The sequence below is a fragment of the Micromesistius poutassou genome (assembly GCF_964030765.1).
Source record: "Micromesistius poutassou genome assembly, chromosome: 21".
In the NCBI taxonomy this organism is placed as follows: domain Eukaryota; kingdom Metazoa; phylum Chordata; class Actinopteri; order Gadiformes; family Gadidae; genus Micromesistius; species Micromesistius poutassou.
The window spans coordinates 5,784,197-5,808,020 of record NC_140291.1 but is presented as its reverse complement, the minus strand read 5'-3'; the positions used below and the strand labels follow the sequence as shown (position 1 = coordinate 5,808,020).

Here is a 23,824-nt window from a genome sequence, read left to right as displayed (position 1 = left end):
TTTTTGATAAATTAATGTACTCGATCTTTGGTGAAATATACAAAGCTTGTTGGATATTCTACAACACATACCAGTCCGCTGTCGATTTAATGTAGGCTACGGGTGATTTCATATAGACCACTAGTCCTCAACATCGGAAAAACAGTGAAACTGTGTAAAGCATGCTCAGATAACCCACATAAACCGGTATCCTACAATACAAACGTTTTTCTGGAACTATTTTTCTTAACTATGGTATGTTAACCCTACAGAGAAGTCAAAGCATACGTTGTGAGGAATAAACAAAGAAGCAATGTTGCATCATAAAATGTTGAATAACCACGTTAGAATGTATGATTGTTGCCCAACATTCCCACCAAACCCATGCAAAAATATTATTTCAATGCTATGAAAGTTCAAAAAGTATAAACAAAAGATCTGTTAAATAAGTTTGGGGCTAGGGATTAACCCCAACTCTTTTTCTTTATTAAAGTAGAAAATAAATATGAAACATATCTTTGAATACAATCAGCGACATTGACTATACAGGAATAAAAGTAATAGAAGGCAAATCTAGAGAACTGAGAACTCGCAGGACATTCCAGATGCCCCGTTGTCACGATGGCTCATTGTTAACTATCTCCACCGAGTAACCATATGGCTTTATATAAAGCTAACCAATGAATCACGTATATAAACTTGAATGCAAACTGGTTCCTAAATGCTGTCTAACTACATGTTTCTTTTAGATAGACAAAACACACAACCATGAACCCTTAACAGATGTCAGTATAGGTTCTCCTGACCCAGGATTCTCCTGACCAAAATTGACAATTTCCATTACACTGATCCCGAAAAGCACCTCTACTCTGTCGAATGTTGAATAGAGTTGTCATTTCCAAGCCTTCACATGCCTCATTTTTTCCTCCGATGGTGGATCTTCATCTCCTCCAACTCTCTCTCCATCAGGTGGGACTCGGCCGTGGTTTCAGACAGCTGGAAACACAGAATAGTGAGGCAGGATAGTACAGACTACAAGCCAAAAGGTACTTGGTTTGACCCAATCTCTTTAGTCTAAGGTCTCTTCTGGACTGGAGCAACCTACCGATCTTGATTTATCTAGAAATTATTTTGAAGGGGCTTTGGAAAAAAGTGTCTGCCAATGACAAAATGTTTATTTGATGCCAAACAGCTGCTTCCTGAACCGCTGCACTATATATAAAGGCCAGGCAAGTACAACAGAGTGCATCAGACTCCAGCACACCTTGCATAGTTGAGATAGAGACATGCCTATTTAGTTACTATGTTGTCATAGGCATAATTTCTCAAGGATGCCTAAAGGTAGCCTTCAGACATTGGGGTAGTTGCATGTGCTTATTTAACTGGAGCACTGTTGTCCATGTTGTTTGCTAAATCCTCACCATGTCTAACAGGAGGTCAATTTTAAGTTTGAGGAGGTTGTTTTCCTCTTCCAGCTGCAGATTCCTCTTCTTTAGCCTCTGCATCTCTTTGCTAGACACAGTTCCGCCAGACTCTGGATACAACATGAGGAAACAGAGGGGCACAGATTGTTTGTAATTTATTATCTCTAGTAGTATGGCATTGACAAGGGTGGGTTACTGGTTGATGATGTGTATGTAATTGTCGGTTCGGCTAGATGGATTCAAATGCAAAATAGTCATTACCTGAAGTCCACTGCCCCTCTTCAAATTTCAAACTTTGCCCGCCAATGTTCATCACCGGAACCCCATATTCAAGGCCCAATTCCACCTCCCTCGTTGAGCGGTCCAACTAAAACCAGAGCGAATTAAAGTCAACACGTTGTCGTCTGCACATTACGAGTTTCTTCAGGAGTATTCACTTACAGTATGGAGGTTCGACAAGGATGCAGACTTGCGAGGTGGGGTTTTCTTTGGGGTGAATGTATTCCCAAAGAGCGGCATATTCGTCAACGATTTCTTGAATGTCTAAAGAGAATAAACGTCACATTATAGCCAGTGGGTTCATTTACTTGAATTACTGAAATAGCGCTAGGCTAACTAACTACAATGCCTTTCAGAATAAACTAACCATACCTGGAGTTAAATATGTGTTAAAAATGGTGTTTGTCACTGATGGCTTACTTGAAACGTTGTTAAATAATGCTATACAATTACCTCCATTTAGCCCTAGAAACGTGTTTAATGTTTCAATAAAGTGGACATGTCCTCTACAACAGAAAATATATCAACACCGAAAACACATCGACAACAGCGCATGTGCGACGATTCCATTACTTAAAGTAGAGGCCTTTTACATTTACACGTACGCAATTAATTCGATGATATTTTTCAAATTTTAATGTCTATACACAATATATAAAATGAAACAAAAATTATGTATTATTCAAGAATATGTTATAGTTTATTTGCACATATCATGTTAAATGTGTAATACGGTGACCAGAATACCCCTAGTGGAATGCAATAGTAGTTTGAACTAAGAAACGGGCAAATCACCATGGTGATCTCGAAGCCATCTAAAATGTATTATATATCTATACGTTGCTTATTCGTAGCTTATTCAATTCAATTACTTTTTAAAATAGCATGTGTCTTTGCGATCGAATACGACTCTAGAATCCGTTATGGCTAAAATGATAACTACATATTTGGCCTAAATCTAAAGGTGGTAACGTGCCCCAGTGGCCTAATGGATAAGGCACTGGCCTCCTAAGCCAGGGATTGTGGGTTCGAGTCCCATCTGGGGTGGTACTGTTTTATCTTCTCTCACACTGAAATATGGACATACGTTCTGAATAGTGATAGGGTTATTTACAAAAACAAAAACAAATATTACAGCGAAAGGACTTGTTAATCATCGGGTTATTTCAGACGAGACATTGTAAACTTTTGAAAGAACGGAAATTATTAGTTCAGCCGTACACGTGTATGTTACTCTGATATTTACATGGAGGTGCACAGTGTCGAACGTTATGTGATGTTTTTCGCTCTCTATTCTTTTGTACACACTAATCGTAAGTATGGGTACATTTCTATTCCATTTCATTCCCAAAAATATTTTCATAAGTTCGTTAAATTGTTTATTTGCAGGCTTCAACCACATATGCTATGTAATTTAAGTACAAATGTGTTAAACGTTTTCATTTTTAAAGTGCCTAAAAATAATTGATTGAATTGGAACGATGAATCTAGTTCGACATGAATTGCCTACTATATTGAATATAATTTTGTTTTCTTCAAAGTATCTCTGTTTACATTGTTAGAAACAGGCTAGCCACATATAAGCACATATTTGTGTCCGATTAGTGATCTTATGTAATCTTATATAATCGTTATCCAACTCTAATCATCCCCCATCCTTTACGGCAGGTCTCCAAGAGGCTACTGCGTACTGGAACGAGGCCCAGAAAAGTGTAATTCTGAAGGAGGGGGTGATGGACACGCGAGATGGGGGTGCCTATGGTTTCTATAACGATACCCTCCTCCACACTGGGTGGGGGGTGTTGGAAGTCCGTGCAGGGTACGGAGAAAAAAAACAAAACGATGAAACCACTTACTTTTTGGCGGGATACCTGGAGGGCTTCCTCACGGCCAGGTGAGTGGTCTGGTCGAACACGTTGCAGAGCACGTGTGCATTTGAGTGAGACCGATGTTTTGTTAGACGATTAAAATATCACAATTTCTTTGTTTCAGACAGATTTTCAGTCACTACTCCAACATGTACCCACAACTGATAAAAGACGAGGAAATGGTTCATACCGTGGAAAGTTTTTTGAGGTATATGGACGAATGAACGAAAGCGTTAACTAACGGTCAATTACCTCGGTGACCGTTAGACATACGAAATATTCTAAACAAATGCTAAACGCGTCACACAAAACTGGAACTTACTCACCACCATCTAATTTAACCACAGCCAGCAGAACTGCTGGAGCAGAGAGCAGGTGAAACTAAAAGGAAACAGTGACATCTTGTGGAGGCATATGGGACTGATCCATGCTCAGTTGGACGGTCTGCAGGCAGGAGCTACATACTGGGCCAAGACCCAACAAATGGAGGTGTGCATGTTTCAGGGCGAGTGGGTGCATGTTTAAATATCTGTGCCTTTGTATATTTGTGTTAGTGCTTTCATATTCATGGTTGTGTGTTCACATGTATTGGGCTTGAATTTATGGGCCTTGAGGGTTTTTTGTGTGTGTGTTTGTCTGCGTACGTATGTGCATGTGTGTGTGTGTGTGTATGTGTGTGCGTGTGTTTGCGTGTCTGTGTGTGTCAGTCTGTTTTGAGTAAAAGTTTCCATATGGCCATTTTCATATGTGTGTTTGTGCCTGTGCCTGCGCGTGCGCATGCTGAATCATCAACATCAAATCGACTCCTCCCATTCGTATTCTCTCTCCCACGCCTGTGTTTCCCCCTCTCCCCTCTGCTCCCCTGTAGCCGCTGTCTTTTCTAACGGTCCAGTTTCTGAATGGGATGGGGGACCTGTTGGACCTAGTCCCTGCCCTGACTCCCCGCTCCAAGTCCTCCAGTGTGGGGACAGGGCCGTGGAGGATGCCAGGAATGGGCCACTGCACTGCTCTTATAAAGGTCAGGCCAAACCCCCCCCCCCCCCCCCCAGGGCCCCGGGGGTTGAGTGGTGAGCGCAGTGCATGGGAAAAGCAAGCAGGCAGTAATCGGTGTCCTAGTGAGGTCCTGTGATTGGGTGTGTGTGTGTGAGCGTCCCATTGGAATTGGAGATTTCAGGAGATGCTTCACGTCCTGTCTTGGGTTTCTTCACAAGGGGCTTTTGGAAGGAGGGGGCAAAGTTTGTGGACTGGAATACAAACTGAGGACATTCATGCAGTGTCGCATGTCATGGGTGCACACACACACATACACACACACACACACACACATACAGGCATGCAGACACAAACACACACAGAAGCAGGCACATACACTCACACACACACACACACACAGACACACATACATACAGGAACACACACCAAAGCACGCAGACCCACACACACACACACACACACACAAACACAGAAGCAGGCATACACACACACACACACACACACACACACACATACCAGAGGCACATGCACACACACACACAGAAACACGCAGACACATACACACATAGACAAACACAATGTACCGTACCTCCCGTGTGTTGTGTCTGTCCCAGGTGCTGGCGGGCTTTGAGAACCTGCTCTTTGCTCACTCTAGCTGGTTCACCTACGCTGCCAGCATGCGCATCTACAAACACTGGGACCTCCAGCTCTCTGGAGCACACACAGCCGCTACAAAGATGTCCTTCAGCAGCTACCCTGGTACACATGCATTCACGCATACACAGTCACGTACATGTACATGCACGCTCATACACACACACACACACACACACACACACACTCACAGACGACATGTATACATCCTGTGTAACATATTGATTTATGTGTACAGGCAAAAACAACATACATTCAACATACATACTTGTTTACATTTTTATGTGTAAACATTTTATTATACACATATTTGTCTTTTTAGCTTAGCCAGAAACAGTGTTTATACAGTGTTTATACAGTGTATATACACTGTATATACACAGTGTATATACACTGTAAAGTCCAATCTCTGAGTAACAGTCTGCTAAAGTGCAAAATAGAAAATAAAATAAATAATACATTGCTCTGCTTCCCCTCTCATTCTCTCTCTCTCTCTCTCTCTCTCTCTCTCTCTCTCTCTCTCTCTCTCTCTCTATGTCTCTCTGTCTCTTGCTCTCTCTCTCTCTCGTTCTCTATCATATTCTCACTCTCTCCCCTCTATTGAAAGGGGCTGCACATACATACACAGTTAATGGAAATGCTTTTTTTGCACACAATAATTGTATTATCCTCACCTGTATTTGTTTGTCACCTGTATGTATTTGTCTTGTTCTGGATGACTCTACACATTTTAAAGCATTTCTTTGAGATTAATGCTACTCATGGTTTATGCATGGTGTTTATGCATGTGTTTACTTGGCATGCCTAAGCCAATCATTACAGGGATTGTAGAAAATGAGCAATGTTTAGTTAGTTTATTATCTTCCTCCCCTGGCCCTTTTTCCCTTCCCTCCCTACCCACAATGCACTTTGAACCTTTGTTGTGTGTCATTCTCCGCAGGGCTGCTGTCCTCCCTGGATGACTTCTACCTCCTGGGTAGCGGTCTCCTTGTCACTCAGACCACCAACGTGGTCTTCAACGTCTCCCTCTTCTCCCTGCTCACCCCCCACTCACTGCTGGCCTGGCAGAGGGTGCGGCTGGCCAGCGCCATGGCTCTCAGTGGAGAGCAATGGGCCCGCATCTTCTCCAATTACAACTCAGGTGTGTGTGTGTGTGTGTGTGTGTGTGTGTGTGTGTGTGTGTGTGTGTGTGTGTGTGTGTGCGTGTCTGTGTGAGAGAGCAATCTTGATCTTGAGCTGAGTCAGCACACAAGGATTCAAGTGGAATCATCAATCCCAAAACAACAGCGAATAAATGACTCACTCAGTAACAAGTAATTCCGGACCATTAAAAATGCACTACCATTAAAATGGAAATGTCGAGTTTCAGATTCTCCTCCAGATCTCTGCTTCGTCCTCCTTATTATTATAATCCGTAACCCTTGTGTATGTAAATGCTTCTGCCCTGGTTCTTCTGTGTCTTGTTGCTATGGAGGCTAGGGAACAGGACGGCATGTGATGTGTGTTTCTGACACTGATTACCCAAGCAGTGACACAACACGCATCCTTCCAGAAATGTCCGCCCCCCCCCCCCCCCCCACTTCCCCCTAAACACATACACTCTAAGCCAGGGATGGGCAACTGGCAGCCCACTGGCTGCATGCAGCCCGCAGATAATCTAAGGTTTTAAAAAAAAATAAGCTAGAAAACTCGATCAACAAAAACTGTACCTTTCAGATGAGAAGCAGAGTGCATAGAAGTGTTCATAGAATAGTGCAGGGCTCTCTTTGATTTTTTTTTCAAAAAAAATCAAAAAAACTAAAAATAAACCTGAATAAAACCTCGAAAAAATTGGCCACTTTTGTGATTCGTGGAGATCCATTGAGAAAACATTGGGGGTGGGGGGGGGGGTCTACAGTCTGACGAAAATGAGACGATAACTAAATAAAAAAATATTTTTAGGATGACAAAAACTACAACGAAATCTTTTGACACTTTCGTTAACGAATAAAAACGAGACGAAAATGTAAGTGGGACGATTTGGGAAGCGATCCAATCAGAACTAAGCTCTTTATGTGGGGAAGTACTGATCGTCCCGCCCAGCAGGTCAACTAGCAGACAAGTGTCCTTTGGTAAACAGTTTGGCGCAACAATCACTGGTTAAAACACAACCAACTTGAAGTCATTGGCAGACGAGTCATCCCGAAAGATAAGCATCCTTAAACAGTTTTTTTTCTTTCAAGCTAATGTTATGTGTGTTTTCGCTAAAATTGGAATACATTACAAGCTGAAAGAAACCACCGCTGTCCTGTAACGGTACCGGAGCTCTGTGCAGTCGACACCACAGCGGGGCACAGAAACACAGTGCGGTTTCTGTGACATGAGAAAGGGCTGAACGATTTATCGTTTTCTGATCGAAATTGCGATTTCAGACAACGCGATCTCGTGATCGCCAAAGCCGCGGTTTCTTCCGTGTTCCTGACTGACCCGAGATCTGTTGTCAACTATTTATACCGGCACTTGAAAAATCACCACAGGCATTTGCACGACGAGTGCATGACGAAAAAGTCCGGTGAAAAGTCCCCCCCCGTCAACAATTCCGCCCGCGGACCCTGTTATAATGTAATGTCCCCAATTAATGTAAAGCAATTGGCCCGCCGGCATATCGCATTTCAGCGTTGACGCGTGTCTTGGCGCGGTAACCCTGGCGCGTCAACTCCGACAGATCGCAACCCCCCCCCCCGTCAACAACTCTGGCTCGCGACTTGTCCAAGACTTCAATTTTGGCCCACTGTACAGTTTGACTTTGACACCCCTGGTTTACAGAATAGATGTGCAATATTTGGGTGCTGCTGAGCCATAGCCCACCTATTATGGTAGGGTCATTTTATTTTAGTAAGAGTTTATTTTATTACCATTACTTTTCAATTTCATTTAAAAAACTGTAAAGTTTCTTTTGTATTTTGTTTAACTCTTTTAACTTGACAAAATTAAGGATTTAACATTTGAAATCAATTCTTACCTTCAGTTTTCATTCTTGCATTAGAGTAATGGCATGTAATGTTTTAATGGTATGATGTCATGTTTGTAAATATTACTGTTCATTGTGAATATTGCACTGAAGCTTGATTTGAAGAAAATCGTGGATCAAATCGAAATCTCAATATCTACCAGAAAAATTGCAATTAGATATTTTCCTGAAATCGTTCAGCCCTATGAGAAACACTAAAAATGAATACTAATGTTTTATAAAGAAAGCTATCTTAGTGGGAAAGCCACGCAACAGATAGCCACATTTTTTTTTGGACCTGCGCGCACATGTTTTTTTTTGGACCTGCGCGCATGTTTTTTTTTTACCTGCGCGCGCATGTCCAAAAAATTAACTCCGGGGAGTTTAAAAAAAATTATAATTTTTTTTAAATTATATTAAAAAAAAATTATTAAAAAAAATTATATTAAAAAAAAATAATAATAAAAAACATGAGTGCGCAGGTCAATTTTTTTATTTTTAAAATATTTTTTTATTTATAATTTTTTTAAATATTTTTTAATATATAATATTTTTTTTAATATATATTTATTTTTTAATCTAATTTTTTTAATCTAATTTTTTTTTTTCAGTTTTGTGCTATCATTGAATGATGATGTATGTGAGCCCTTTGCAGAATCACTCATGTGGCTGTTTATTTTAAAACAAACTTGTGTTTGTCGTTTAACGAGAGTATAGACATGTTAAAAATGCATCTAAGCATGGAAAATATGAAATGAATGTGTGTTGGTTCAATTAACATACATAGGCTATGAATCTGAATGAATTTTTAGGTAGTAGCCATCCCCAAAATGCACCAGAATACACAAAATCACATCTACCAAATTCAACATTTTAGTGGGGAGGACCCCAGACCCCCCATCCACGAAATCATCATCATATATCTACACATAATTTGTTCTTATTTTTAATTATTTTGTAGCTACTCTCATATCCGATTAGGTGAAGAGTGCGGAAGAATGCTGCTACAGTTACAGCAATTGCCAGTCCCAAAGGACTTGATAGGTCCGCACTTGTCAGTGATGGACAGGTTATGTCATGCTATGCCTGTTTGTTATGTAGGTCTACTACGCAATAGTGTGTACTCTGCTATAGTATAGAGAATAAGGGTGGTGTTAAACAAGCCTGCCTTCTCTTTCTCTGCACCCCAGGCACCTACAACAGCCAGTACATGGTGCTGGACCTGAACAAGGTGTTCCTGGGCCGAAGCATGGAGGATGGGGCCCTGACTGTTGTGGAGCAGATCCCTGGGAAGGTCCTCCATTCAGACCAGACCCAGGCCCTACGCAGAGGTAGGACAGGGGGGCAGGTAGTGTAGGGCTAACTGGTGTATGGTTGTGGGTTTTTAGACAATATCTGTAGTCTAGTTGTAGGCATGCTTAAGTCCCACCTGACAATTACATAAAAAGAACAATCATTCTTTATTCTTAGCAAACTTCATAAAAAAATGAAATGAAACAAAGCATGTGTTTGATTAAAATGTGTTTGATGATGTGTTTAAACAGAAGAAGGAACTCAACAGATTATATTGTGTACAACAAACAACAGTACAACTCAATGTTGTTAAACTTGTGCCTGTTATGTATTTATGTAGAAGAGGTTATAATCTGCATACCCTAAAGAGAGACTTCTCCCCCGCACACATTTTGAACAGGCTACTGGCCATCGTACAATGTGCCGTTCCATGCCGACATCTACAACCTGAGCGGGTACGGCGTGATGTGGCGCAGATACGGCGAGGAATTCTCTTATGACCTTTGCCCCCGGGCGAAAATCCTGCGTCGAGACCAGGCCAGGGTCTCTAGCTTGAGCTCTCTGAAACACATGATGAGATACAACAGTAGGTGCTTTGGCTGCTTGGCTCTCATTGGTTCTCTGGCAGGAAGCTCTCACTCACATGATCCCTCACAGTCTTTTTCCATTATAGTTTTCGCTGTCTGTTTTCTTTTTTTTGGGACACCACAAACTTTGACCCAAGCAGTTATGTTGCTTTTGAATTTGTAGTTATTTTTTTCTAAAGAAATAGATTAATATCTCGTATCTTCTTGTATGTTTTTGACACATGTTTACTGTTACCATCCAGTCAAATATGCAATATTTTATTACAAGAGACAAGAATAGTCTGAATAACTGCCAGCAGTTATTATTAGTAAATGAAAAAAAAAATCATATATATATATATATATATATATATATATATATATATATATATATATATGTTATCAAAAACATCTTGTAAGAGTAGTGTATTTTTAGCCCTTGTACAGTTTGTTCTTCTCCTTTGGTATACGACTGGGAACAGTCCGCCCTCTGTTACAGACTACAAGCGGGATCCCTATACCAGGGGACATCCATGCAAAACCATCTGTTGCCGTGACGACCTAAAGCTGCGCAGAGCGCGCCCAGGTGGATGTTATGACACGAAGGTCAGAGGTTACTCTTATCCTACCGAGATCAGGAACATGGTGTCTCTGGGTACTGGAGGGAGTCTTCAGGACTCTACAAATTGTACATAAATCGGTCATATTAGATTAATTGATCATTGTTAAACATTCAGAATAATATTATTATTGGGATTGATATGTCTCCTTTGGTATTTCTAATGGACATGTTGAAAAACAAAATCAAAGGGCAAAAAGCAATATGGATAGTGCACATTTTAAATGTCAGATACTGTGTAACTCAATTATTTATAAGCCAGTCTTGACAATGTAATGCTATTTTGGTAACCTATCCCTCTCTCTCTCTTGCTCACTTTCATACAATGTAATTACTCCACACACACTTTGATTGAACAATTACCCCACCTTTTCACATCACACACAAACACACACACACACACGCACACACACACACACACACACACACACACACACACACACACACACACACACACACACACCTCTCTCCTCGCTCTCTCTTCATCACAGTACAGGTAACAGACTACCATATGGCACGACAGTTGGTTGCCGAGGTGATAAACGGTCCCACCACACAGGGGGGTCTGCGGCCGTTCTCGTGGCGATGGTTCAACGCCACGGCACATAAGGATCTACCGCCAACCTACAACTTCACCTTTATCGCCGTGCGGCCAACTCTCCACCAGCCCTGAGAGAACTACAGAGGTGTAGTTTAGGGTTTCAATCGTGTGATCTGAAGTCCCTTAAACACATTCCAAGCCGCCATCTTGATGCTTCTTGATCAAATATACTATACAAGCAACCTGTTGCTGTTTTTTGTATTATAATGGTGAACAAGCACCAAGATGGCGGATCTATATATAGGCTTACTGTTTATACACATCTTCCTATTACCTGTGTCACCCTACCCTTTAATACTGTACTTATTTAACCCTTGTTAACCTCACAAGGCACTACCTTAGAGGAAGTATTTATTATAATAATTAGGGATTCTCAGAGTATCTCTGGATGCCTATTGTTGTATTTATTATTAATATTATTATCGGAAATTGAGACTATTGTAATGACATGTTAGCACAACATGTATTTGATCAAAAGGTGTATAGTAAGAATTTGTGTTAAAGTATGGTTATGCAGGTAGCAGAGTAAAGATGGTTGTAGCATATCTATTTTGTCCTTTCAAAATTACAAAGGTTCAACACAAAGATCTTCTTAACAGAAATAATTATTTTCTTATGTGTTGTCAGGGAGAAACCTGACAAGGAATGACCATGCATTTACCTAATAAAAAGCTACAACTTAAGTTGACTTAAGGTGTGGGCCCGAGTTGATCTATCAGAGATGTTAAAGAAGCATCGACTGGTGCAGGAACCACGCCCAAAGAAAACTACAACACCCAGATTCGTGGACACATCCTCGATACGGAGGCGGGTTGGTTCGGGCGATGGTTTGGACCGAAAAGGGCGGAGCGTCCTCGGCTGCTGAACGGGAGCAAGCTTGTAGACGCGAACATTTGCGTCAGTCTTTGTCAACTTGTGTCCGTTACAATTTCCCCAATGGCAACAGAAGATAAACGGGAACCGGTGCCAAATGCTTTATCGGTGGTCGGTATGCTGAAGACGACGCACCACGGCCACAACAACAATAACAACAACAACAATAACAACAACAAAGATAGCGAGGGAACTGATAGCACGTCGACAACGGCTACCGCTACGGCGACCGCCACTGAATCCAGCGGGATAGCAACGCAGGGCATCGGGAACGGCTCCGGGATAAACCCCACCGGGGGGAACAGCGGGAAATGGGTCCGCTTGAACGTCGGCGGCACGGTGTTCCTCACAACGCGGCATACCCTGCTCAAAGAACAAACTTCCTTTCTGTACAGGCTCTGCCAACAGCAGGACTTGCACTCAGACACGGTATGTCCGTCGTTCGTACGACTGTCCTTTGTTTTTTTGTTTTTTATTATATTATTAATAGCTTGACTTGAGGAGTTGCTTCTACTGCCTCGGACCGGTGCTTATGATCGCAAGGTGGGCGAGTGTTTAACGCTGGGCTGGTCGGATACCCTGTCACTGTATGGGGCATTATAGCGGATGGACTGCTGACAATGTAAAGGCTACAGTCCACACGTATCTGCACTGCAGAGTGAGAGCACATAGGCGTACTGATACCAGGCTGTGCTGAGGGTTAGGAATTGAAAGTCAATTAGTTTCTAACCAGGGAGAGACATGCTCAAGTGTAATATGAATTCACAATGTGACCTTCAACACAGCAGCTCTCTCTCTCTCTCTCTCTCTCTCTCTCTCTCTCTCTCTCTCTCTCTCTCTCTCTCTCTCTCTCTCTCTCTCTCTCTCGTTCTCTTTCTCGTTCAACTTCCTCCTCTGATCCTCCCTATCATCTTCCTCTCACCTTTCGCCCCTTTCATCTGTATTCTTGTTCTCGGGCTGCTGCTTTGCCTCTCCATTCCACACGTGCATTCGCCTGTCATCCTCTCCTCTTGAAATATCAGCTCTCCCTCTGAAAGCCCTGCAGTGCAGAGCATTCAATATGTGTATAGGTGGGTGATATATAGAGGAGGTACTATAGGCAGGCGATTTAGCTGGGATTGTACGAGCAGACGTTGTCGTTGGTAACTTGGCTACCCATGTCTTCTGCACCATGGTGTAGGTGTATTCCGTTGATCTGTTGATTTTATATGGAGGTGCAGCAGGGTTACAAAGCCTTTTATAGCCCATCTTTCCATGGAGGAAAACGAGTGTCTGTTACTCATCACATGGTTCAAGATGTCGGTGAACTGCAGTCTGTTTTAATGTTAAATTAAGGCAAAATATGACTCCTCACGAAAATAATTATGCAAAAATGCTGTTGTGCTACAGTCCCTTGCGATAAGCTGTGAGTTATGCGGTGTAATATCTTCGCATAATGTTCGTCAAGGTATAATTTGTGTGGTCAATTTTAACTGACATTTCTAGATGCTAGCAGAGGAATTTAGCAGCTTGAGATGAGGTGTCGCATATCGACCGGGAACATGTTCCCATTCAATAGGTGACGTGTTGGGTGTCACATGACATGGCCATCGACCGACCTCCATCCAACTCCCATTGTTCATGAGTGCAATATTCTGCTAACAGAAGACTATGCACCAATATGAATTGCGGTGCTCATAAAAATTGCGGGAGGGGAGAGAGAGACTGTTGTTTGTCAAACTCGAGGAGACTAGCAGATTTGTATCTCTTTAATCTCCTGGCATCAGCCTCCTAAGCATGCAAGATGAAATACTTTTTTACACACACACACACACACACACACACACACACACACACACACACACACACACACACACACACACCGTCTGGGTGTGTATAATTAATTACTACTAATACAATTGCTGACCGTTTGCCTGGCACCATTGCCAACTAAGACAGACTGTCTGCCTCAAGACCAGGTCTGAATGAACGTAATCTGAAGAAGTGACCCCCCACTGGTTAGCTTACTTTTCAGCTTTAGCCGTTATCCACTGCTCATGTTTGGACTTAGGGAAGGTAGGGATGAATTCCAGTCTCTGTCTAGACTTGCTTCATCAGCACTGTGTGTGTGAATCAGGACCAACGTCTAATGAATGGAAGTGGAAGACACCCAGATAAAGAATGATAAACTCCACTTTGTATCGATGTCAAACAATTGTCAAAACAACATCACATCGAGATGTCTGCTGTATTATGAATGTTATCTCTATCACAAAAGCTGCCGAATGCTTTTATTTTTATTCCTCATTTTCTTAAATTATGACTTTAAATGGGTTCATCCAAGAATTATACTAAATAGAGCGTTATGGTCAACAGAGAATACAGTGGAAAACTAAAGGTCAGCAAAGGGCCGGATATCAACTAGATAAATGTGCCTTTAAAGAGGAACTGATGGCTTCCAGCAACCTAATGTTACAGCTTCTCTGGAAGCACTTGGCTTTAGCCGTGCTGAGTCACATGGTACCATGAGGACTCATATCAAATCATCAATTCAAATAAAAAGCAACTCATACGGAGCAATGCTTCCCCCCAACCTCAGAAGAGTTCAATAAAAGTCATGTTTGATGTGGTCGCTGTCTAAACTTGCAGGCAAAGACGGTGAACAACATCAAACAGTTGTGTTTCGTAGCTCAGCTATAGTGTGTGGATATCAATGCGTTATCAGTGAAATATCTTTTGTGTGTCATTTGACTGTAAAATACAAAGCAACGTTGCTATTCCAAATAATCAAAACCTGTCTATGGTGTGGGATTACACAACACTGTTTAAATGTAGTTCTTGCCACAATATACTAAGTGGTACACCAAACATGAGTGGACATTTACAGCACTCAGATCAATGAATACTGGTCTATTATGAGTATGTAATAGCCTGCACAATCTCATCCATTAGCGGCGCAATGAAGGCAGTTATGCCATTGATATGTGGAGATTAAAAACAGTTGCGGCTCCCAGGTGAGCACTAAAATGAAATGAACTAATTGATTCACCTAATTGATCTGATACTGTATGTTGTTAACGATCATCTTATCGATTCTTCTGTTCTGTTGAGCGCGCTCCGGTGCAAACAAGATGAATGAACACGGCCGCTCAAACTGGGCTGTGTGCTGTCCTCCTGCAGTCCAATACCATAGCAGCCATTGCATACAGAATATTTGCATAGTAGGATCATAATTTCACGCAACGCAAATGTTGCCTTTGAATAAGTAGTCAGTGTGGTCATGTATGTATGTAGGCATATTCGATTTCGGGAGGAAAATATTTTTCATTTGGAGGTTATAACTTGTTAATCAGAATAATGTGAACTGTAATTGGTCGTAGTTTGTGGTCTTGTATGAAGTGAAGTCAGATGTCGTGACACCACTGATGGTGGGTGTCTCAGCATGTGTGCAGATGTCTGCCTCAGGGCTGCCTGTCGCTTAATAATAATCGCCCAAATAATCGGCTGTCAGACTGATTACCGGGACAGCCATGGTATCTGACAATAGTGAACCTGAAGGCGTTTCTATCTATGTTTATGTTTGGGGATGCACCTTTATAAATACACAGTATATTGTACGCAATGTGTAATATCGTACTGGAAGGACGGCCTAAAAATTGACTATATACACTCCTCTCTATTATTTTGTGCTATTCCATCCAAAACATAATCATCTCAGTGGATGTTTCTATGTGAAAAAATCTATTGACGTTGAAATCACGTGGGGGGGAAAAAAGCCATAACATTTTGTACAGCTGAGACAAAATTGAGCAAACTGGTCCCAGCGGCGTGCGCTGGTGAGTAGGCAGGAGCGGCCCAGCTTACAGCTGGCAGACCGCCGGGAGCTGTCGCCTCCTACAGGAAACGCGCTGGCGATGGCAGCCCTCTCTGTGCAACCATCTGCAACGTGACACGGCCAAGACTCAAGGCTGATTATAGCCCTGCATACGAATACTGTTTTTCACAACTTAATTCCGGGTATCTCGCTCTGTATCTATGTACAGTGTGTGTGTGTGTGTGTGTGTGTGTGTGTGTCTCTCTCTCTGCGTCTCTCTCTCTGCCTCTCTGTCTCTCTGTCTGTCTAGCCCATGTCTTAATATCTCTTTCTCTCTATCGTTTTATAAATAGATGTGTGTTTATTATTCTTTATTTTTCCCTGCTGGTCTCCTTGTCTTGATAGCCGAAACCCAATTCTTTCACTCTTTTATTCTTTCTCTTTTGACTCTTGGTTGATTTAACCATTTCTCTCTCTCCGTCTCTATCTCTATCGCTATCTCTCCCTGTCTGTCTCTGTCTGTCTGTATGACTCCTCATTCTTCAGCCTATATCCTAACTCTGGTGTCATGGCTGACCATGTTTCTCATTTTCATCTGACACGTCCTGGATGTACCATTAACAGCGCCCACCGGCCAGTCCCGGTGGGTGCTTTGACTGTTCAAACAGACACGCTATCGGCAAGCCTCAAAATGTAAACTGAACGTGAACTTGTGTCATGCACATGCACCAATTTATGTGTCTCGCACCTGAGAACAGGGAGGACAGATTGAGCAAGACTATGCGTAGTGCATGTGTGGGTGTGTACTCTGTTATGGGTCTATCGTTTGCGCTCTCTCTACCTCTCTCTTTCTCTCTCTACCTCTCTCTCTCTTTTCCGTCTGTCTCTTTTCCTATCTCACTCACTCACTCACGCACATACACAGATCCACAGTGTGCTGAAGACTTGCTCATGTCTTCAGGCCTTCCATCTCCCTCTCCACCCTTTTCCCAATTACCCCCTGATCGGTCCTCCATCTCTCCCCTCTTCCATCTTCACTCTCTCTCCTGCTCCCTTTACATAGTGCCTCTCTCTCTCTCTCTCTCTCTTTCTCTCTCTCTCTCTCTCTCTCTCTCTCTCTCTCTCTCTCTCTCTCTCTCTCTCTCTCTCTCTCTCTCTCTCTCTCTCTCTCTCTCTCTTGACCTACCACAACCTCTCTTCATGTCACAGTGTCTTCATACCAAGCCATCTCTCTTTCTCTCTCTCTTACTGTATCTCTAGGTCTCTCTCTGGCCATGTTCTATTAGTGGCTGGCTCATATTTCTCCATCATGTTTCCAAGACGAAGAGGTGCCCTCCAGAAGCCTCCTCATTTATGTTAATATGTTGACATTATTTCACAAAGTGTGTGTGAGTATAACTACATGCAATGTGGGGTTTAGTGTGTGTGTGTGTGTGTGTGTGTGTGTGTGTGTGTGTGTGTGTGTGTGTGTGTGTGTGTGTGTGTGTGTGTGTGTGTGTGTGTGTGTGTGTGTGTGTGTGTGTGTGTGTGTGTGATGACTAAATGCAATGTGGGGTTTAGCTTGTTTGTGTGTGTGTGTATACTGCATGACTACGTAATGGTTTAATATACTGTATATTTGATGTCATTGTGTCTATTGTCTCCTGACATCCTCCATTGAATCAGACTGGTATCCTCATCTTTATCGTCAGTGCACGAAACCCAAGTTCTTACTGCGAGGAGCGTTGGAGCAGCAATGCTCCTGATGACAGGACGCACCGGGAATAAAAAGGGAATATGCCTTGCAGATGAAGTGAACAAAGTACAACACGCGTGAAAAGGCATGTCCTACCGACACTGCACACTCTCTCTCTTTCACTCCCTCTCTCTCCTCTGCACGCCCCACTAGACCGAAGTCCTTATGGACTGTGTTCAGCTCCCTAATGCACCCGCCCCCAGGCGTGGACAACATCATCACCACCAGCACAGACGGCGGTGGTGTGTGTGTGTGTGTGTGTGTGTGTGTGTGTGTGTGTGTGTGTGTGTGTGTGTGTGTGTGTGTGTGTGTGTGTGTGTGTGTGTGTGTGTGTGTGTGTGTGTGTGTGTGTGTGTGTGTGTCCGCTATCACATGACTACCACAAGGAGGACAGAGCAGCGTGCAGTGGGTGCACACAGTGTACAGCGCTACCAGATACAGTGGAGCTCTTATATAGGACCACTGAGCTGCCCTCACCCTGAACTCAACGTGCGTGTCGGTATGGTTTCAAAAAGGCCAGTTCCACTGTGAAGCTGCCTTTTACTTCATATGTTTCCACACACGCTGCGGCCGTTAGCGGGCAGAGGTGAACAGTTTCCTGCTGAGCAGTAGGAAACGGGCAGTGGGAGGGATTTAGTATGGCTGGTGCGGCGACGTATTTTGATAATTGATCAGCACAGAAGATGACGGTTGATCATTTTAATGTGGGCTATGGACTAACTTAACTTTGTCCTGTTGGGTTGGATTTCTGTTTTGTTTAACCCATTTGAAGTCAAGAGTGAATTCGGAGTGGAAGGTTGACATAAGCCTCTTCAGTATAAATAACAATACTAGTCTGTTTGCCCTTCAGCGAGCAGGGACAAGGATGAATCGCTCTTTCATTGAGGCTATCAACAAATATAATAAAAGAAGATATCAAAAATGTAAACAGAGCTCATTCAGCAGGCCCTTTTTGCCCAAGTGTCTTGGCGTGTGTATGCATGTGAAGGCTGACGACAATCATATACCATCAAAACTGGAGATATAAATATATGTTTCTGCTTCTCTATTTTATTAGCAGGTAGTAAAGGGCATTACAGCTCCACCTTAGCATTAGCAGTATGTTGTGTTGACAACAATGTTGAAGAAATACCTGTGTAACACTTTGTCCTTGTCCTTAAATGAAGTCACGAGGCCACCTTTATTCGCGGGACGGCTCGGTACGATGCATTAACGAAGCCGATTGGCTGTGTGTTTGCCACAGGACGAGACGGGGGCGTACGTCATCGACAGAGACCCCACCTACTTCGGCCCCATCCTCAACTACCTGCGGCACGGAAAACTGGTCTACAACAAGGAGCTGGCGGAGGAAGGTGTGTGGACCAGGGTCCAGACACCCTCATATTTTCTGCCGACTAGGGATGTCCGGTTCAACAAAACATCCCCTACCCGATAATTAAGATTAATTACGATGATACTGATAATGATGAATGGCTAGTGTAAAACCTGTTCCCTAGATGGATTGCCTACACAACCGGGCAGACTAAATAGAAAGCCTTATTTGACGAGGACAATAAACACGCCTGTTGTGAGCGACGTGGAGCTCTTAAAATGAGAGACTGGTTGGTTGTTGTGTCCAGGGGTGCTGGAGGAGGCTGAGTTCTACAACATCACCCCTCTGATCAAGCTGATCAAGGAGAGGATCCTGGAGAGGGACTCAAAGGCCACACAGGTAGGAGGAGATCACACTCACGGACACACACGTTGTCACACGCACAGACACACACTTTGTCACACGCAGAGACGTACAAAACAGTGAAGGAGGTGTGTGAGTGAGTTAGGTTGCCGGTAAAACTCCCTATGCCGCACGCGCGCACGCACGCACGCATGCACGCATGCACGCACGCACACTATAACTCAATATATGATGGTACTACCATTACAGCCATATATTATGAAACCCGAATATAACAGAAACTAAATTATTGCAGACATCATACATTTTTCAGTGCAACGAAAAAGCCCAGTTGCAGTGTTCAATCAAAATCCCTTTCATGAAATCCCTCAAGAAGCCCTTTTCCTCTCCTTCCTCTCTATATATCAGGCTGGACGTTGCTATTCATAGGACTGGTGGTGTTCTACACCTCCGCCTGCTCCTCTGCCTCCTCCTCCTCTCCTCTGTCGTCTCCGTATGAGGAAAACTCATCACTCTCTCTCTGTCTTATATAATCCATCCATGTGTTTTCATAGCGTGCCCCCCCCCCCCACCTCACACACACACACACACACACACACACACACACACACACACACACACACACACACACACACACACACACACACACACAGGCATGCACATACGCTAACACACACACACACACACACACAGGCATGCACATACGCTAACACACACACACACACACACACACACACACAGGCATGCACATACGCTAACACACACACACACACACACACACAGGCATGCACATACACTAACACACACACACACACACACACACACACACAGGCATGCACATACGCTAACACACACACACACACACACACACACAGGCATGCACATACGCTAACACACACACAGACAAATTGATCTGCAATCTACTGTCTACACTGTACAGTACACTGCCCTCTCTTTAACTAGGGACTGAATCTCCTATATACTGTTCTGTTATATATATACAGATGCCACTAAAAAGTGCAGCCCTTGTATAAAGCTTCAGTGTGTCTGTTTGTTTTCAAGAAATAGAGCATGCACAATCTTGTGCTGTTCTTTGTGCTTAACCACCGTGATGTCAAATGCCACTTTAAGGCACTCATGCTGAGACGGTTGTGTGTGTGTGTGTGTGTGTGTGTGTGTGTGTGTGTGTGTGTGTGTGTGTGTGTGTGTGTGTGTGTGTGTGTGTGTGTGTGTGTGTGTGTGTGTGTGTGTGTGTGTGTGTGTGTGTGTGCACGCACACGCACTTAAATAATGCAGCAGGAATGTTGCTGAACACATTTCCTCCCAAAGTTTTCAGAACCCAACTATATCAATAAGCCTAATGTTAGCCTAATGTCTCTCTCTCTCTCTCTCTCTCTCTCTCTTCCCTCCCTCCCTCCCTCCCAGCAGGTGCCCCCTAAGCACGTGTACCGGGTGCTGCAATGCCAGGAGGAGGAGCTCACCCAGATGGTGTCCACCATGTCCGACGGCTGGAAGTTTGAGCAGGTCAGCGTGCGCACCTGCAGAAAGCCCCGCAGCGGACTGCTCTGGACTGTGGGTTGGACTCACGCTGCCGCTGAAACCCCCCCCTTCCCCCTCCCTATCCCCCGCCTTCCTTCCCCCCTTCTACCCCCCCTCCCCCCCCCCCCTTTTTCTAGCCTCCCTGCGTAGAATCTTTACCCCTTGACCCCTCACCCCTTGACCAGCTACCTGCCCCGTGTCACAGCACTGATTCGCTGCCCTGCCCCACCACCGACACCCACCCATCACCCCCCCCCCTCCCCCACACACACATCAGGGTGCCATGGCCTGGAGACCGCCCCAGAACAGGATCTCTTCGCCAGGGGGTTGGCGGGGGCAGATTAATTTGATGTGGTCCTCCCTGATGTGTTTTAGCACAAGGATGTCATGATATTAGTGGAGTTATGGTCCATCCATAACGACCCTAACATATGGTCCCATCGGTCAGATAGCGATACAGGCACGTCTGGGGGATTTTTAATTTAGTTTATCTCCATAACACGTCCATGCTAAAACTGAGCGATTCCAAATATTTTTCTCACACAAGATATTTCCCGCTATTTTTTTTAAACAAGCCGGCATTCTCGTCGGACAGACCCCGAGGTCCCGTTGCGTTGGCGTCAGGAGGCCGTGCATGCAGCAGACCTGGAACCCCAGTCCTCTGCACATTCCTCCCTACTTGTCTTCTCCAGCCGCAGACGTTGGCGCTAAAACGCTCGCTGCGTGTGGAGAAACTACTGTGTGACGGCTCCTTTCCCTCCGATTTCCATGAGCATGCGTCTCCTCCTGTTCCCATTATGATGTTGGATATTCCTCTCTCTCTGTGTCTGTCTCTGTGTGTGTATGTGTGTGTATGTTGTGTCCTCTCATTTTGCTTTTCTTTCTCTCTCTCCTTGATGCCTTCTCTCATGTATTCTCATTTTCCACATGCACCTTCTATTTCTTTATTTTTTATTCTTTATCTTGCTTTTTCTTGCCCTTTTTTCTACTTTCTACTTTTGATCTCATCACAATTCCTCAACCTGGTGTCTAATTTACATTACACCTCTTTCTCTCTCACTCACCCACTCAATCATTCAGTCTCTCCCTCGCTGCCTTCTCTCCATTTTTGTCTGAACTTTTAACTTTCTTCCTTATTCACCTCTGTTTCGTCATTCTCTGATCAATCTCACGACCGTATGTCTTCTCTCTCTCCCTCTTGCTCCTCCCGACCTCCTTCCCACTGCCCCTCCCTCCCTCCCTCTCTCCCACCCTCCCGACCCTCCCTGTAGATGGTGAACATCGGCTCGTCCTACAGCTATGGTACTGAGGACCAGGCTGAGTTCCTGTGTGTGGTCTCCAAGGAGCTGCACACAGCAGGGTCCGGCGTGGCCACCGAGCAGAGCCACAAGACCAAGGTGGGAGGGACACTGCGCACGCACGCACGCACGCACGCACGCACACACACACACACACACACACACACACACACACACACACACACACACACACACACACACACACACACACACACACACACCCAAGGAACACATACACCCAAGGAACACATACACAGAACATGTGCAGATACAAAACCCACATGCACGTACACACACAGACACACACAAGCCCACAGACAGACAGACACACAAACATATACACACATAGCCCCCTCATAGAACACCCTGACACACTTAGAATAGAACACACACACACTTTTTGTTTGTATTGTGTGTGTGTGTGTGTGTGTGTGTGTGTGTGTGTGTGTGTGTGTGTGCGTATGAGTGTGTGTGTGTGTGTGTGTGGAGGGGTGTTATACCACACCCCTCTGTAGATGCTTATGTCATCTCTCTGATCTGCACTCTCCAATGACAACTCAGAATGTCACCAGCCGCTCAAATGTCAATCACAAGCACACTCCATCTCATCAGTCACATCTGCTCTCTGTGTCTGTCTTTCTATCTGCCTGTCTCTTTGTCTATCTGTCTCTGTCTTTCTATTTATCTATCTATAAATCTTTCTAGATATCTCTTGTCTTTTTCTCTCTATTCTCTCTATATCTATCTCTAAATCTCTCTATTCCTCGCTCTCGCTCTCTATATCTCTCTCCCTCTATATCTCTCTCCCTAATCACCTGATTTCTCTCTCTCTCTCTCTCTCTCTCTCTCTCTCTCTCTCTCTCTCTCTCTCTCTCTCTCTCTCTCGTGTGCTAATCACCCGTTTTTATTTTGTTGTCGTTTTCTGTCTCGTGTTTTCTTTTGTTATTTTTGTTTGTTGTTCCATGGTTCTGCCATGCTCATGGAAGGTTCCGGATCTGCAGCAGGAGGGAGCAGCCCGGGCTGAGGAGGTGGAGGCTGAGGATGAGGATGAGGAGGAGGAGGAGGTGGAGGAGGTGGAGGTGGAGGGTGGTGCTGGTGATGGTGCTGATGAAGCCCAAGAGGCAGGCAGAGTGACCACACCCAATGAGGTGTGGCTTAGAGAGTGACCCGCTCAGGCTGCCATGTTCCCACACAGACAGACACTGATGGGTGAGGATCCACAGCTAGCCAGCTAGCGTTTACTAAAGAGCTAGCATGTGTTAATGAGCTACAGTGTGCTACCTTATGTGCTAGTGGGCCAGAGCTAGTAGTAGTTTTACTTTTGTGTGTGTGTGTGTGTGTGTGTGTGTATTTAGTGGGCAGTACTGAGATATTGACCCAGTCTTTGTCCCCTCTATGGATTTCAATCACCAATGCTTTATTATCGAATAACTCTATCTTCATGAGCGAGTTGTGCCAGAATGTCTTTTTGATCAGAACACACACACACACACACACACACACACACACACACACACACACACACACACACACACACACACACACACACACACACACACACACACACACATTTATCTTGACGTATGTTTGATCTGTTTTCCCCTCCAGAGATATGTCGTGAATACACGCTATGTTTAGAGAGCAGC

The 23,824-nt window shown here is 44.0% G+C and overlaps 3 protein-coding genes and 1 non-coding gene across 5 annotated transcripts; 3 read left to right on the top strand and 1 right to left on the bottom strand.

The window, feature by feature from the left end:
• Nucleotides 1–551: 551 nt before the first annotated feature.
• On the bottom strand, nt 552–2,187 carry cby1 (chibby 1, beta catenin antagonist). 2 transcript variants are annotated; one of them, XM_084485475.1, is made up of 5 exons: nt 2,136–2,187; nt 1,845–1,946; nt 1,665–1,770; nt 1,401–1,513; nt 552–975 (listed from the first exon to the last, which is right to left on the bottom strand). In XM_084485475.1, the coding sequence occupies exons 1-5, from the start codon at nt 2,139–2,141 to the stop codon at nt 895–897; spliced, it is 408 nt and encodes a 135-aa protein (XP_084341601.1). In that variant the 5' UTR covers nt 2,142–2,187; the 3' UTR covers nt 552–894. The 2 variants fall into 2 exon arrangements, with proteins under 2 accessions (XP_084341601.1, XP_084341602.1); XM_084485476.1 differs by having other exon boundaries at nt 2,055–2,146.
• A 469-nt stretch (nt 2,188–2,656) lies between these two features.
• On the top strand, nt 2,657–2,729 carry AC3HAE_037104 (transfer RNA arginine (anticodon CCU)). The gene has a single exon. It is a non-coding gene; the product is annotated as a tRNA-Arg (tRNA).
• A 202-nt stretch (nt 2,730–2,931) lies between these two features.
• plbd1b (phospholipase B domain containing 1b) lies at nt 2,932–11,337 on the top strand (the record flags this gene model as incomplete). Its single annotated transcript, XM_084485241.1, has 11 exons — nt 2,932–2,995; nt 3,351–3,576; nt 3,675–3,758; nt 3,898–4,039; nt 4,419–4,568; nt 5,158–5,302; nt 6,138–6,338; nt 9,377–9,517; nt 9,880–10,065; nt 10,545–10,651; nt 11,161–11,337. Exons 1-11 carry the CDS (start codon nt 2,959–2,961, stop codon nt 11,335–11,337), a joined length of 1,596 nt encoding a protein of 531 aa, XP_084341367.1. The 5' UTR covers nt 2,932–2,958.
• Nucleotides 11,338–12,172: 835 nt separating this feature from the next.
• kctd17 (potassium channel tetramerization domain containing 17) lies at nt 12,173–23,251 on the top strand (the record flags this gene model as incomplete). Its single annotated transcript, XM_084485567.1, has 6 exons — nt 12,173–12,567; nt 18,910–19,018; nt 19,286–19,377; nt 20,770–20,913; nt 22,152–22,277; nt 23,165–23,251. Coding segments are annotated over exons 1-6 (924 nt in total), but the record flags the coding sequence as incomplete, so codon positions are not given.
• Nucleotides 23,252–23,824: the final 573 nt, after the last annotated feature.

Excerpts from the sequence above, each read along its gene's own strand:
- cby1 (XM_084485475.1), bottom strand. Across the intron at positions 1,771-1,844 it reads CCTTGTCGAACCTCCATACT|TTGGACCGCTCAACGAGGGA; the intron begins GTAAGTGAATAC and ends CTCTGGTTTTAG. Across the intron at positions 976-1,400 it reads TTGACCTCCTGTTAGACATG|CTGTCTGAAACCACGGCCGA; the intron begins GTGAGGATTTAG and ends CTGTGTTTCCAG.